The sequence below is a fragment of the Xiphophorus hellerii genome, chromosome 12, assembly GCF_003331165.1.
Source record: "Xiphophorus hellerii strain 12219 chromosome 12, Xiphophorus_hellerii-4.1, whole genome shotgun sequence".
In the NCBI taxonomy this organism is placed as follows: Eukaryota; Metazoa; Chordata; class Actinopteri; order Cyprinodontiformes; family Poeciliidae; genus Xiphophorus; species Xiphophorus hellerii.
In genome coordinates, this window is record NC_045683.1 from 20,831,168 (window position 1) to 20,843,201 (window position 12,034).

The following is a 12,034-nucleotide window of genomic DNA, read 5'->3' on the forward strand; positions in this document are numbered from 1 at the left end:
AAATTCATGCAGTTTACCTCATTTGGTCTTTGCTAATTTCTTTATTTGAAAAATGAAGACAGTGATCAATTGCAAATACACACCACATTTTTTCTGATTTTCACTAGCAAAAATAAAACCATACAATAGAGTTTTTAGTGAACACATTTTGGATGACTATAAGGGATATGAAAACATTTCTAAAGAGCTTTATATCCCAAATAAGAAATTCACCTGTCATTTCCTGTTTTCAACTTTTTATTATAATTTGGTATAATTATAATGAATTATACCAAATAATTCATTATAATTATAAAACCAGCTGCCCAGTGCCAAACTGTAAATGAGGATCTTAAACAGCCTAAGATTAAAACAAGTATTTTTTTCTCTAGTTTCCTTAAGTGTGCTGAAATATGTCTTAAAGATGGACACCTTAACTTAAAGTAATAACTTAATATAAGCGATTTTAATGGAAATTTAAGCCTTTACAACCAATTTAATGGTAAATGGATTGAATTAATATACCACCTTTCCAGTCACATTAACTACTCAAAGTACTTTACACTACAGTCTCACACAATTATACACTGGTTGTCTTGGTCACATTGCAGGTCTGATTGCACAACAACTACTATACGACTGATATGAAAAGGTTCCAAAAAATGTTAATAGAGACTTGTTTTTTATTGTACCCTAAAAAAGTTAACTCTAATTTTGTGACAAACATACAGTATGTCTATCAGCACATGACTGATCACAAGTGTTTTCACCTTGCAGTGGTTTGGTTCCAAAGAAGGCACACAGATGCTCCTGGTTTAACTTGCTGACCAGGAGTGTTGACGCGATATATCACCTCATTGCCATCTTCTAGGGGTCGTGACCCTCTCTCCTGAAGACTAACTGAAAATACCTAAAAACAGAAGCAGCAGCAGCAGCAGAGAGATCAGGGTCAGAGTCTAAACAATTAAGATATTTTATACTTTGGGACAATGCTGCCACCTAGTGTTTGAAAAGAAATCTTAAGTAAAATAGTTATCCGCATGAATGAGTTCAAATGGTGCAAGAAGTTTCCTACCTTCCCACTAACAGCTGTGATTGTATCATTGGTTAGAAACCAGTGTTCAGTTCTGAACTCGGTCAGTTGAATCCTGCTGAGGTTTCTGCAGTCTGCTGATGAGGCTGCTGGCACTGGCAGCAGTGTATCTGGAAGCTGGAAGAAGTCAGCATTACGGCCCCTGTATTTGTGTCCATTAATTTGGGTTGGGTACCACTGGAAGGCAGATATGGTCATAAATGGGCATTTTTCCATGACAGTGCCCATTCTGTAAAAAATAAAATAAATAAATAAAAATAGGAAACATTTGTAATATTACGGATTGTGATTGTGTATTTCTATAAAACACTGAGTTTTAATCATGTAAAACACTTACATCTCACACTGGAGATGAGAGATAAGGGAGAAAGCAAATCGCTCTGCCACCTCAGCAAGGTGACTGAGACCTCGGGTGTCAATACGACTAGGATTGGCCAGAACACATAATAGGTCAAAGGTCAAATTTTGGCTGCTTGAATGCAGGGGAGTCCGCTCTGCCTCCGCTAGTACCTGCATCCAGAAACAGAACAGCTGGGAATACAACCTGATAAAAACAAATGAAATAACAATTATGTATGTTGAGTTACAATGATGTCTCTTTTCAGCGTCATTACACAAACACTCCAGGTAAATGCAGTTACTAGCATCATGTTGAGTGACATTTGAAACCTTTTTACAATGAATATCTGTAATTCAAATTCTTAAATATGCACCTTTTTGCATAAAGTAGCAAGATGATTTTTTTTCTTATGGAAAGGAGCAGCAGCTCTACTCCAAGATCTCTTTGGATGACATTATCTCTAAGGACGAGTTCTTTCTCCATGTGGAAAAAGTTTATTTCAGCTGCTTGTGTCTTGTCTTTACCGGTTTATCAAATGGATTGTGTATAAAACAACTGGAGACAGATGAGTGGATGGAACTGTATTAATTATTACCCAGTTTCTTCTGTGACCTCTTACCTTCCCAAGGGTTTCAAGAACAGCTGTCATCTGCTCACGAGAGAGAGCTGATGTGAATTTACTCTTAAGTCCTTGCAGCACCTGATTTATTATTGTTGGGTTGAGAGGCTGATGTAACGGATCTAACAAGCCCCACATAGACTGACTTGCTGCATTTGACACCAGAGTCACATTGGCCAGTCCAAACTGGGAGTGAACACTGGCTTCCTCCTGAAGGACTGTACAGCTCCACCTGGAAGCGCTTCGGAGTGGGTGAAGACGAGGCGAGGTCCGGCGTCAAGTAAATGTCTAGTGTTGTCACGTGGCTCCCAGGTTCAAAGGTTACTTGACCCTCTTGTTTAGGAAAATCCATCCCCGCTTTAGCAGGCCAGATGACATAAGGACCAACCATCTCTTCCTTGGTAAGTTCCTGAAGCAGAATGAAACATGTCTTTGACATTCAAAGAAGCACTGTGATTATTACCAGTAATTATTAGAACTGCCTTTGCATCAGACTTTGCTTAAACGCACTTCTGTTGAAGAACAGAGCTCACCTAGTCCAAACTCTCTCTGTAATGCTTGTTTATGAGACATACTGACCACACTGTATTATCTTTGGTGAAAGTCCTTCTGCACTACTCCTGGCTTTTATCATCCACATCCTCTAAGAGATGAAAGCACATCACCTAATGTGACCGAAAGGTTTTTTTTTTTTGTAGTAGACTAGAGACTGGCTTTAATCTCCAATATCAAAAGCATTTACTTTGTATAGTACAAGCAATTGATCTGGGAGCAGACAAAACAAAACATCAACCTTCAGAAAAATGTAATTTTGGAGGTAAAACATGAGGAAAACTTTGGCTTTTTGAATTTCATGATGACTGGGAAACCAAATGCAGTGCAGACAGTTTTTATCCACAAAGCACCTAAACCCCACCAGCAGCTAGCAAAGACGTTGGGAGAAACATCAGAGACAGGCAGCACTGGAAGCTCTTCCACTGCTGCTGGTATTTAATATGAAATGACAGACCCGACACCGAACCGAAAACCACACTCTGAACAACTGTTTCCAGACACTACAACCTACATTTTGGATGTATTGTTTTTACATCTAAAAAATATATTTCTCATCAAATAAAGTCTATTGTTAAAACTAATCATGAATCCCTTTCAAAAACATATATGCTCATGAATCCTTGAAGGTTATGACATATTTTAAAATACAGTATTGTCTGTTACATGTTTGTGTCAGATGGTTTGGCTTATCCTTCTGCAGACTGAGAGACTAGTGCATTTTAATCACCAGGTGTATTTTGGTTAAGTTGCCTTCAGGAAAATCCATGTGGTTACACTTTTGGGCCCCAGGATGTTCTTTTGCTGTATGTACCAAAGGTTTGTACAGAGTTTGAAAAAAGGAATTTAATTATGCATAACTGTATAACTGGAACTCTTTGTGGAATGACCTAAATATTCAGAACAACATCTGCTTGAACAATTTTTAAAGACTTCTAAAAGATTTAAAAGCAGTCAAATCTATCTGTGGATATTTAGTTGAAAACTCTGAATATGTAAGCATAGTTTGTAGTATGTGGTTTGTCTATTTCATTTGTCATGTCATAACTTTACCAATACATTCCGAGTAGCATTTCTGGTAAATAAACCTTAGAAATAAAGTAGATGATCTCTTACCACTGTATGATACTGAAGAGTCATGGCTGAGGCTGTGCTCGCTTGCCTGTAGAGCTGCAGGCTGAGCCTTGTGGTCATCACAGTAGCGACTGGCAGTCTATGACCCACAGAGAAATACACAACACCTTGCGGATTGTCGCTCTCTGCCAAGGTGATGTTGGCAAAACGAGTTGTCTCATTGATGGAGGCACCAGATCCCACTTGATAAATCTCCACCAAGAACCAGGCCTGGTATTCTGGTTCCTGGAATAAAGCAGATGTGCGACTCATAATCTTGAACATATTCAAAGGGGAAAAACACAAATAAAATGACACAATGCAGATTTTTGCTGAGGTTATTTTACCACATCATCCAAAACCTCCAGGATGAGAGGACAGAGGATCTCTCCTCTCCGACAAATCACCACTCCTGAAGTCTGCACAAGCTGTGAGGTTAGGTTGACTCTGTCTTTAACAAGGCTTAAAGATTCCTCACTGAAGGTAGCCCTCCACAAGACCTGCAAATCTTCAAAAGCTCTAAGCAGCAATAGAAAACACATTGTTCTTTATGAACAATAAATCAAATCCCAGTAGACGAGATTCATTTTTGGGCTTCGAATTTTAAAAACTCCATTATTTAACTTTATTTTATTACCTGTTTTTCTGTCTCTGTAGGTAGAGCAGAGCAGTTCTGTTCACTGAATCTTCGTCGAGAACTTGACCCATCAAGGAGCCAAAAGCAAAGCCTACAATACCGTTATGAAGGTCACTCCCTAATTTGGAAAGAAGGAGGTATTAAAAATAAAATTAGATTCAAAGAGAGCAGCAGATTAATAAATAAAATAATAAAATAATAATTTAAAAAAACAATGATTTTAAAAGTATAACTTCAAGCCTAGATTATAAATTGTGGGCTATTTGGTGAAATCTTATTCTTCATTAGCGTGTCAATCATGGAAATACATGAAAAAGTGCAGCTTTTTGCCCTTTCCTTACAGGAGTGCAAACAACAGCAAATGAGCTCAGAATAAATCCTTAATAAAACTGTAAATGCTCAATTATTTACACCACTAAATAATAACTTATGTCAAGATTATTTATTTGCACATGTTTGTGTCAGATGGTTTGGCTTATCCTTCTGCAGACTGAGGGACTAGTGCATTTTAATGCACTAGTCCCTCAGTCTAGTGCATTAAATACCAGGCGTATTTTGGTTAAATACGCCTGGTATTTAACCAGGCGTATTTAAATTTAAAAAAGAAATTTTTTAAATTTACAAACAAGTGAAAACAGTTTTATGTTTTACCAAGGATAGTGATCTTTACAAATGATCCAAAGCCCTGGGACGGTCTGTCAGCGATCTGAGCTCCTCCCTCCGGATCACTGAGGTAGATGAAGAATACTTCCTGTCCCTCTGGCTCAGAGTCATCCAGGATGATGAGGACAACTTCCCTCTCTTTCTCGCCATCTTCCAAAGACACTAGAGTGGACTCCAAGCGAAAGTCCTGCTCTTCCTTTGCAAGAGCTCTGTCAGGCTCCAGAGTGAAGGGAGGACGTGTTGTACTTCCATCTGAGTAACATAACATATTAGCACAAGTTCAAGAAACATTACAGGCTTAATAGGCATTAAAAATTGCTGCTGTAAAAGAAAACGGACCTCCATATGCCTTTACCCGAACCCTCGCAGTCCCTGTGACACCGTCTGACCTGCGTACCCGCAGCACAACCCTCCGCTCCTGCTGATTGGCCTCGTCTCTGTCCTCTTGCACCTGCACAAGCTCAGGTCCAATGCTCAAAACTCCACCAGTTAAGTCACTGGCCAGAATGGTGACAGTAGACACCCTGTGCTGTGGATTAATGCGAGGGGGTGTATCTGCCCAGGTTAAATTTGACTTAGGGAGCTCAACGTGTGTCAAGTTAACGTAAAAGTACTCATCGGGCTCTGACAGGGCATCATCAATGATTGAAAGGCGGAAGGAAGCGTTTGTTTGTTGAGGTGAGTCAAACAACATTCGACCAGCTGACACAGCAACAAAATCCTCTCCTGCTGCGGCGCTGCCCCCTGATGTTGTGTAGGACAGGTAGGTCATGTTACTGCGGGACCCGTAGAGCTTCTGAACATAAAGAGTTATTGTCTGGATGTCCTCTGCGATAACAAGTTGCCGAGAACCAGGAGCAAACTGGTAAATACCCAATGGTTCCACTTCTGCCACAGTAAAGCCTGACCTGTCAACAAAGGCAGATAGATGTAAGAGTCCAGTAACAGTCAGTTGAATGTTCAATTGTTGCCTAAAGCCTTCTTTCAGCTACTACCTTAACTTAACAGCACCCTGTCCACCAATGTCTGATGCAGGATCAGTGAGGTGAATAGCATAGGAAGCAACCTCTGATGGATTAGCAACAGCTGTAAAAGCTATGGCTTTAGTCTTTTCTCCATGAGCCAAGGTGAGAGAACCTAAATATAATGCAAGTACACAAAGCCAACAGTTAGAATCTGTAGAAAGGTTTGACATAATAATACGTGTGGTTTACAAACACAGAAATTTTACTGATTCATTTGTTGGTATTTTATTCCTAAACTTAATCCATTTCAAAGTATCCTACCTGAGTTTGGAACAATTTGCCCAGTTTTGAAGCCAGATGGATTCTGCCCTGAAGGATAACCAGCTTTCCACTGCACCGTGACATTACCAAAAAGCCCCGTTCGAGTCACCTTTGCCTGACATGTTCCTATTTCTACACTTAAAACTTGCAGAGCCAATGAGGCAAATCCAACCTGAATAAGTGCAAAAGAAATGAGATAATAAATCAGGGATTAAGTTAATCACACTTTCTTGGATAAACAGCTAACTTCATATTAGACATCAGCATGGACAGAGAAAGAACACAAACTCTGATTTTCTAAAATTGCATGTGGTATACCACAAGGTAACATGCTTGGTCCTAAACTATTCATATTTTACATAGGCTATAGTAAAAAATAAGATATAAATTATTTTAAATATAATTTTTTTTATGTTGTAAATTTGTCTTTTATTCATTAAGATATTTTAGGGTCTATTTACCTTTATTTAAGAATAAGTAAAGAGAGGGGAGAGAAAATGGGAAGTCATGCAGCAAATGGCCTGAGACAGACCAGGACAACCATGTTGTCACACACTACACACTGAGACACCCAGTCCATTCTATTCTTATATTATATTACTTTTGTGTGAATATCCATGCTGCTCTCACTTTCTGCTGTGAAACTTGAATTTCCCTGCAGAACATGTAATGCAACAAATGTAATATAAAAAATATTTAGACCTATAATACATGTGGTGCTTTAATTAAATAAAAACCAGGTTCTCAAGAGTGCCAATAGTCTAAGCTGTAAAGGAAGACTCATGTAAAACAGATAAAAATAAAATGTTAAGACCACTACAATAAAATCAAAGCCATTTTAGACATATAACTGAATCAGACCACTGATTGTTATTATATTATGAAGGTGAAGGCCTTCAATTTTTGTAGAATGTAAGTGTTGTGCCTATACTTTGCTGTATACAATTGGGGTAGCTGTTATTGAACAGAATTTCTGTCAAACAAATATTAATAAGGACAAAAATAAATACCAACATACACCATGATTCAACCTTGTTCTCTAAGCATCCGACCATGAAACAGTCTGTAACTAAGCCTGTTGTTTATTTATTTTCTTTTTGCCATTTACTTATTAGCCATGCAAGCAGAGTCTAATATTAGCTGAAAATTTTTTTATGCAAATAAAAATAATGCTAACGCAAGAAAAACTTGACACCCTAGCTTAAAATTAAATGGTTAATGAGTTGGACAATGTTTTTTAAGTTATAAATCTGAGAAATGATGCTGTTGCGCTCAGATGATTTTCTCTGTACATATTTAGAACTACATTAAAAGGTTAGAGCAATTTGCATTGATGATCCATGTCAGTGATTAATTTAGAGAAATAATCCCCAAAAATAATCATATTAAAAAGTACACTGCTTTTTTATCCTCTTAGCTGAACATATGCACCTGAATTTTCCACTGTGGGGCAAAGAATGATATTTTTATTCTATTCTGTTAGAGCTTATGATTTATTATATGAAAAGAAAAACAAATAAACACATTCACAAGTCACCTCTGAGCTGGCAGCATATTCTGGTATGGTCACTGCTGCAGAACTGCCATCAGAAAGCAAACGTGGCAAAGGGCCTTGGAGAGCGCTCACAAGTCTAACGTCAGTCAGCTCTACTGTAAAGCTTCCACCCAATGACAAAAATGCCTAATAACAGAAAGACAGTTTGAAGGAAAAATAAATTCTTCAAAACAATATATGCTCAAGTCAAAGTCAAAGTTAAATCATTTGGTGAAAAGTGTATTACTTTGCCAAATGCATAATTTCTTGGTATTGTCAAAAAGCATCATGATCCTCACCTGGCTACTGATGGGGACAGTGATTTGTCTAAAGGGCTGACCTTCTACTATAAGCAGCCTTCCTTCAGCTTGGCCTCCCAGCATCTCCTGGATGTTCATCAGTTCAGTTCCCCTACCACTTATCTTATAGCCAACACTGGCATTGCCAAACAGCCCAGCAAGTCGAGTTACATTCACAACTAGAGCTCTAGTGAGCAGAGACCCTGAACCCGCCACCACCACAGCCTGCTGTTGAGAGTCCAGAGAAAACACACCATGGGGATCATCATTAGCAGGTACCCTAAAGGGGATAAAGGAAGAATACTTAATTACAATTTTTGACTTCTCTTTTAAAGCTGTTGCCAATTTTTTTTTACCACTTTACAAATATAAAGCAATAAGAACAAAAAGTTGAGAAAATACTATATCTAAAATGTTGGTTAGTGTGAACTAAAGCAAGTATTTAGAACTCTGAATTGTTGCCAGAGTGCCAAGGAGAAGCCCAACAAATTTACTTTCACGAGTGGATAATTATGGATTTTTGCAATAATGATCTATATACAGTAACTCTGTCCCTTTCATGTGAACAGGTATATTACACTGTGAAGGTCTATCCAGGCCAGAATTGGACAGAAAAGTGAATCATTATGCCCAGGTTCCCTCAGTGACACTAAGTACAATGCTTTCATTCATTAAGTGAAAATAACAGGCTATAAAGATTGTCAACTTCAACTCACCTTCAAATATTTTTCAAGTTAAATTTATATAGGTTTAATTTAGTTTACTGTCTATCTGTAGTAGTTTCAGAATTGTATTATTTAGTCAAAATATCCAGTACATTGTGCAAGAGTGATTCTAACATAGTTCTAATGTCAAACCTTATTTGAGTTCTGATCAGGTTTGGGTTGGCATCCAGAGTCCCTCCACCATCCACAGCTACAAGCTGGATGATGTAAAGCTCCTCCAGCTCTGGCACTGTGTCAGGCATCAGGCTCAGGATGATCTCTGCCTCCCTTTGGCCTTCAACAATCATCACAGAGCCCACTAAGGCTTGGAAGTCACCGGTTGTATCTGAGGCACTCTGAATCTGCCACTGGACCTGGGAGGAAATGATGGTTATATTAGCAGTTTTACTCATTTGCTTGACAGAGAGGGACAAAATGTAGATTTGTGATATGATCTGACTGTGATGTTGCCCATGGTTCCCTCTCTGCGTGTGATCAACAAGGAAATGTTGAGTGGGCCTTCTGCCTCTGTAGACTCATTGATGATGCGTTGTTGAAGAGCATCAGGAGTGAACTGGACTATACCATTAGGGTCTCCAAACTTCTCTATCTGAAAGAAAAAGACAGAATTTTGTAGTTAGAATTTGCCTATATTGTTTGAGAGATAGAGCTAATATTTAGCAAAGTACCTTGAGTGTTACTGAACCGGCCTGAGGATCAACATCCATCTCTCCAGAAACAACGCTCAGCTCTATAACAAACGTTTCTGCCACTTCCACTTCTCCATGAGGCAGAATCCGTAGCTCTATGATACCCATACTCTTCTCTCCATCTCTAAAAAAGAAAGAGCCACTCACAGGAGCTCTAAAGTCAGTATTTAAAGCAGGCAGAATGTCTCTGCTGTTTGGACCAAGGATCTTCCAGACAACCTGTGAAAAGAAAAGACATGAGCAAAGAAAGATCTGCCAGAGGATCACATGATGTTATTTTCTCCTCCAGAATAATTTAACATACCGTTGCATTTCCCAAAAGGCCTCCTGCTCTTTCCAAAACAAGACTCAGCTTCAAAGTAGAGTCCGGGTTCACCACTGCGATTACACTTTCATTTACAAAGCGGACCACTCCATTTGGGGAGTCACTCTTGCCAATGGTGACCCTTGCAACATATTTGGAGCCCAGAACTGCTCCGCCAGTGGATCCAATCAGAACTAGTTCAAATATTTCAGAAGGTTCACTGAAAAAAAGAATATGTATTATTTAGTTTATTTGGTTGAATTAGAATAAAAAATAAAATGTCAATTTTTATTAGTTTTTTTAAATTTATTTTTATAGTGATCAAGTAGCCAATCCTCTTACCTGTCCATATCATCTACAATAGTGACATTGATGAAGCTTATATTCTGGCCACTGACAAACACCAGTGAGTCATTGTGCAGGATGTAGTCTAGATTAGGAGTCGCACTCAAGCCTCTCGAAATAAAGCGGGCAGAGACCGTTCCATAGGAATCCACTCTCCTCACCACTGGGATCAGCACATAGCCCACATCTTCCTCAACTGGAAAAATAGCAAGTCAAAATTTATCTTTTGTCTCATTTGTACATATCATATTACTGTCATAGCCAAAATGTTTTTTCATCCTCAAAATGACATGGTGGAAAATGCTCATTTTTAATATTGTAAGGGCAGCAAAGAAGTTATTTCTCGTCAGACATCAGTCAACAGACTGACATTCTGCAGGAACAGTTAGGATTGGACAGAAAAGCTAAAGTTGCCCTTTCAGGCTGTTTTGTCAGGCAAAATCTGACAAAAAGGTGACCACTTAATGAATTGTGTGTCGTGTTGAAAGTGAGAAGATTTATATGTGAGATTTAATCTCATCTAACACAGCTGGTTCACAATTCAGCCATGATTAAACTGCGGTATCAAAACGTACTGATAAGAGTATTTTTTCCTCATTCTTCCAGAAATAGCTTAGAGACGAACAATATTTCTGGAACACCAAGCCCCAAAACTAAAGTTATAACTTGGCTCAGGGGACAAAATATTTCAATTTGCAGTCCCTAGTTAGGAAGCAATCCAGATCTTAACACAATGAAGAACCTATAAATTGTGTTATTTTATTGAATGGATTTCTCAATAAAAGCAATAAAAACCCATAAAAATGTATGCTATTGAAATTGGGTATGCCATAGAAACTGACATAACAATCCAACATACTGAAAGTTGAGTAGCAGTTAATCTAGATTTAATTCATCGTGGCCTATACAATTCATAACTGAACTGTTTCTACTTGCTTTTGTTTTACCTGTAATGTTAAGGAAGTCCTGCCTGAACTCCAGGATGCCTTCTACATTGTCATTTTGCTGTATAACCACAAGAACAGAAGATATGTTTCCAATAGCTGGAGGTTGGTCCAGCTGCAGTCCTGACTCCCTCACTGTGTAGTCCACCGCACTGACCACCAGAGGGAGACGAAGAAAAAGAAGTAAGTAAGAACAACTCAAGAAGGGAAATGGAATTCCACCTAGTCATTCACATTTTAGAAAATGTAATAACCTGAGATTGAGCAGCTCTACATAGGTAATGTTAACAAAGAACAGTTCGGGTCTTTCTGGAAGATTGTCATCCAGGATGTGCACCGTGACAGCTTGTGAGGTTTGGCCTGGTGTAAACAGTAATCGTCCTGAAGCCGGAGTAAAGTCCATTCCGCTAACTGCTGTGTAGCCCGAGGTCTGATAAGTCACAAACACACTGCCCAAGCTGCCATATGAGCGAATCACTGTCACATTAACCTGCATAAATAATCATAATAAAAAAAATAAAATAGAAAATTAAACCATTGTTGTTTAGGGGTATCAGCACACTGCTTCAAGAGATTTCCCTAAGTGAAATACACATGTCTGTCTAATTATAATGACCTCACCCTTTCCTCCTCTTTTGTTGTGAGCTGGAGTTGGTTGAAAGAGAAAAGTCCATGGGGGAGATCACTTGCTGCCATGGTAACCCTAGCATGCCTGGCAATGGGACTTATTTCCAGCCCTGCTGTTGCAGAGGTCAGTGAGAGCTGGTAATCACGTCGTTCTTCTGGGAGTTCATCATCAAGGACCTGTCAGCATAATTCATATGAACAAACCTCTATTAAAGAATGCCAATTTTAAGGTGAATGTTTTGCAGATGCTATAACAGACCATGATTATTCTTTCAATGAATTCCA

General features: G+C 38.7%; 1 protein-coding gene across 1 annotated transcript in view; it reads right to left on the reverse strand.

Moving 5' to 3' along the window:
• The window catches only part of adgrv1 (adhesion G protein-coupled receptor V1), a 114,906-nt gene that overhangs the window by 47,053 nt on the left and 55,819 nt on the right, over positions 1 to 12,034 (reverse strand). The window contains 21 exon segments of the mRNA XM_032579062.1: positions 750 to 889; positions 1,055 to 1,301; positions 1,410 to 1,582; positions 2,032 to 2,235; positions 2,237 to 2,440; positions 3,700 to 3,942; positions 4,044 to 4,215; positions 4,334 to 4,451; positions 4,985 to 5,904; positions 5,992 to 6,133; positions 6,283 to 6,454; positions 7,820 to 7,963; positions 8,116 to 8,395; positions 8,973 to 9,193; positions 9,280 to 9,429; positions 9,509 to 9,748; positions 9,834 to 10,053; positions 10,176 to 10,374; positions 11,126 to 11,274; positions 11,377 to 11,612; positions 11,744 to 11,926. Coding sequence (XP_032434953.1) covers positions 750 to 889; positions 1,055 to 1,301; positions 1,410 to 1,582; positions 2,032 to 2,235; positions 2,237 to 2,440; positions 3,700 to 3,942; positions 4,044 to 4,215; positions 4,334 to 4,451; positions 4,985 to 5,904; positions 5,992 to 6,133; positions 6,283 to 6,454; positions 7,820 to 7,963; positions 8,116 to 8,395; positions 8,973 to 9,193; positions 9,280 to 9,429; positions 9,509 to 9,748; positions 9,834 to 10,053; positions 10,176 to 10,374; positions 11,126 to 11,274; positions 11,377 to 11,612; positions 11,744 to 11,926 — 4,757 coding nt within the window.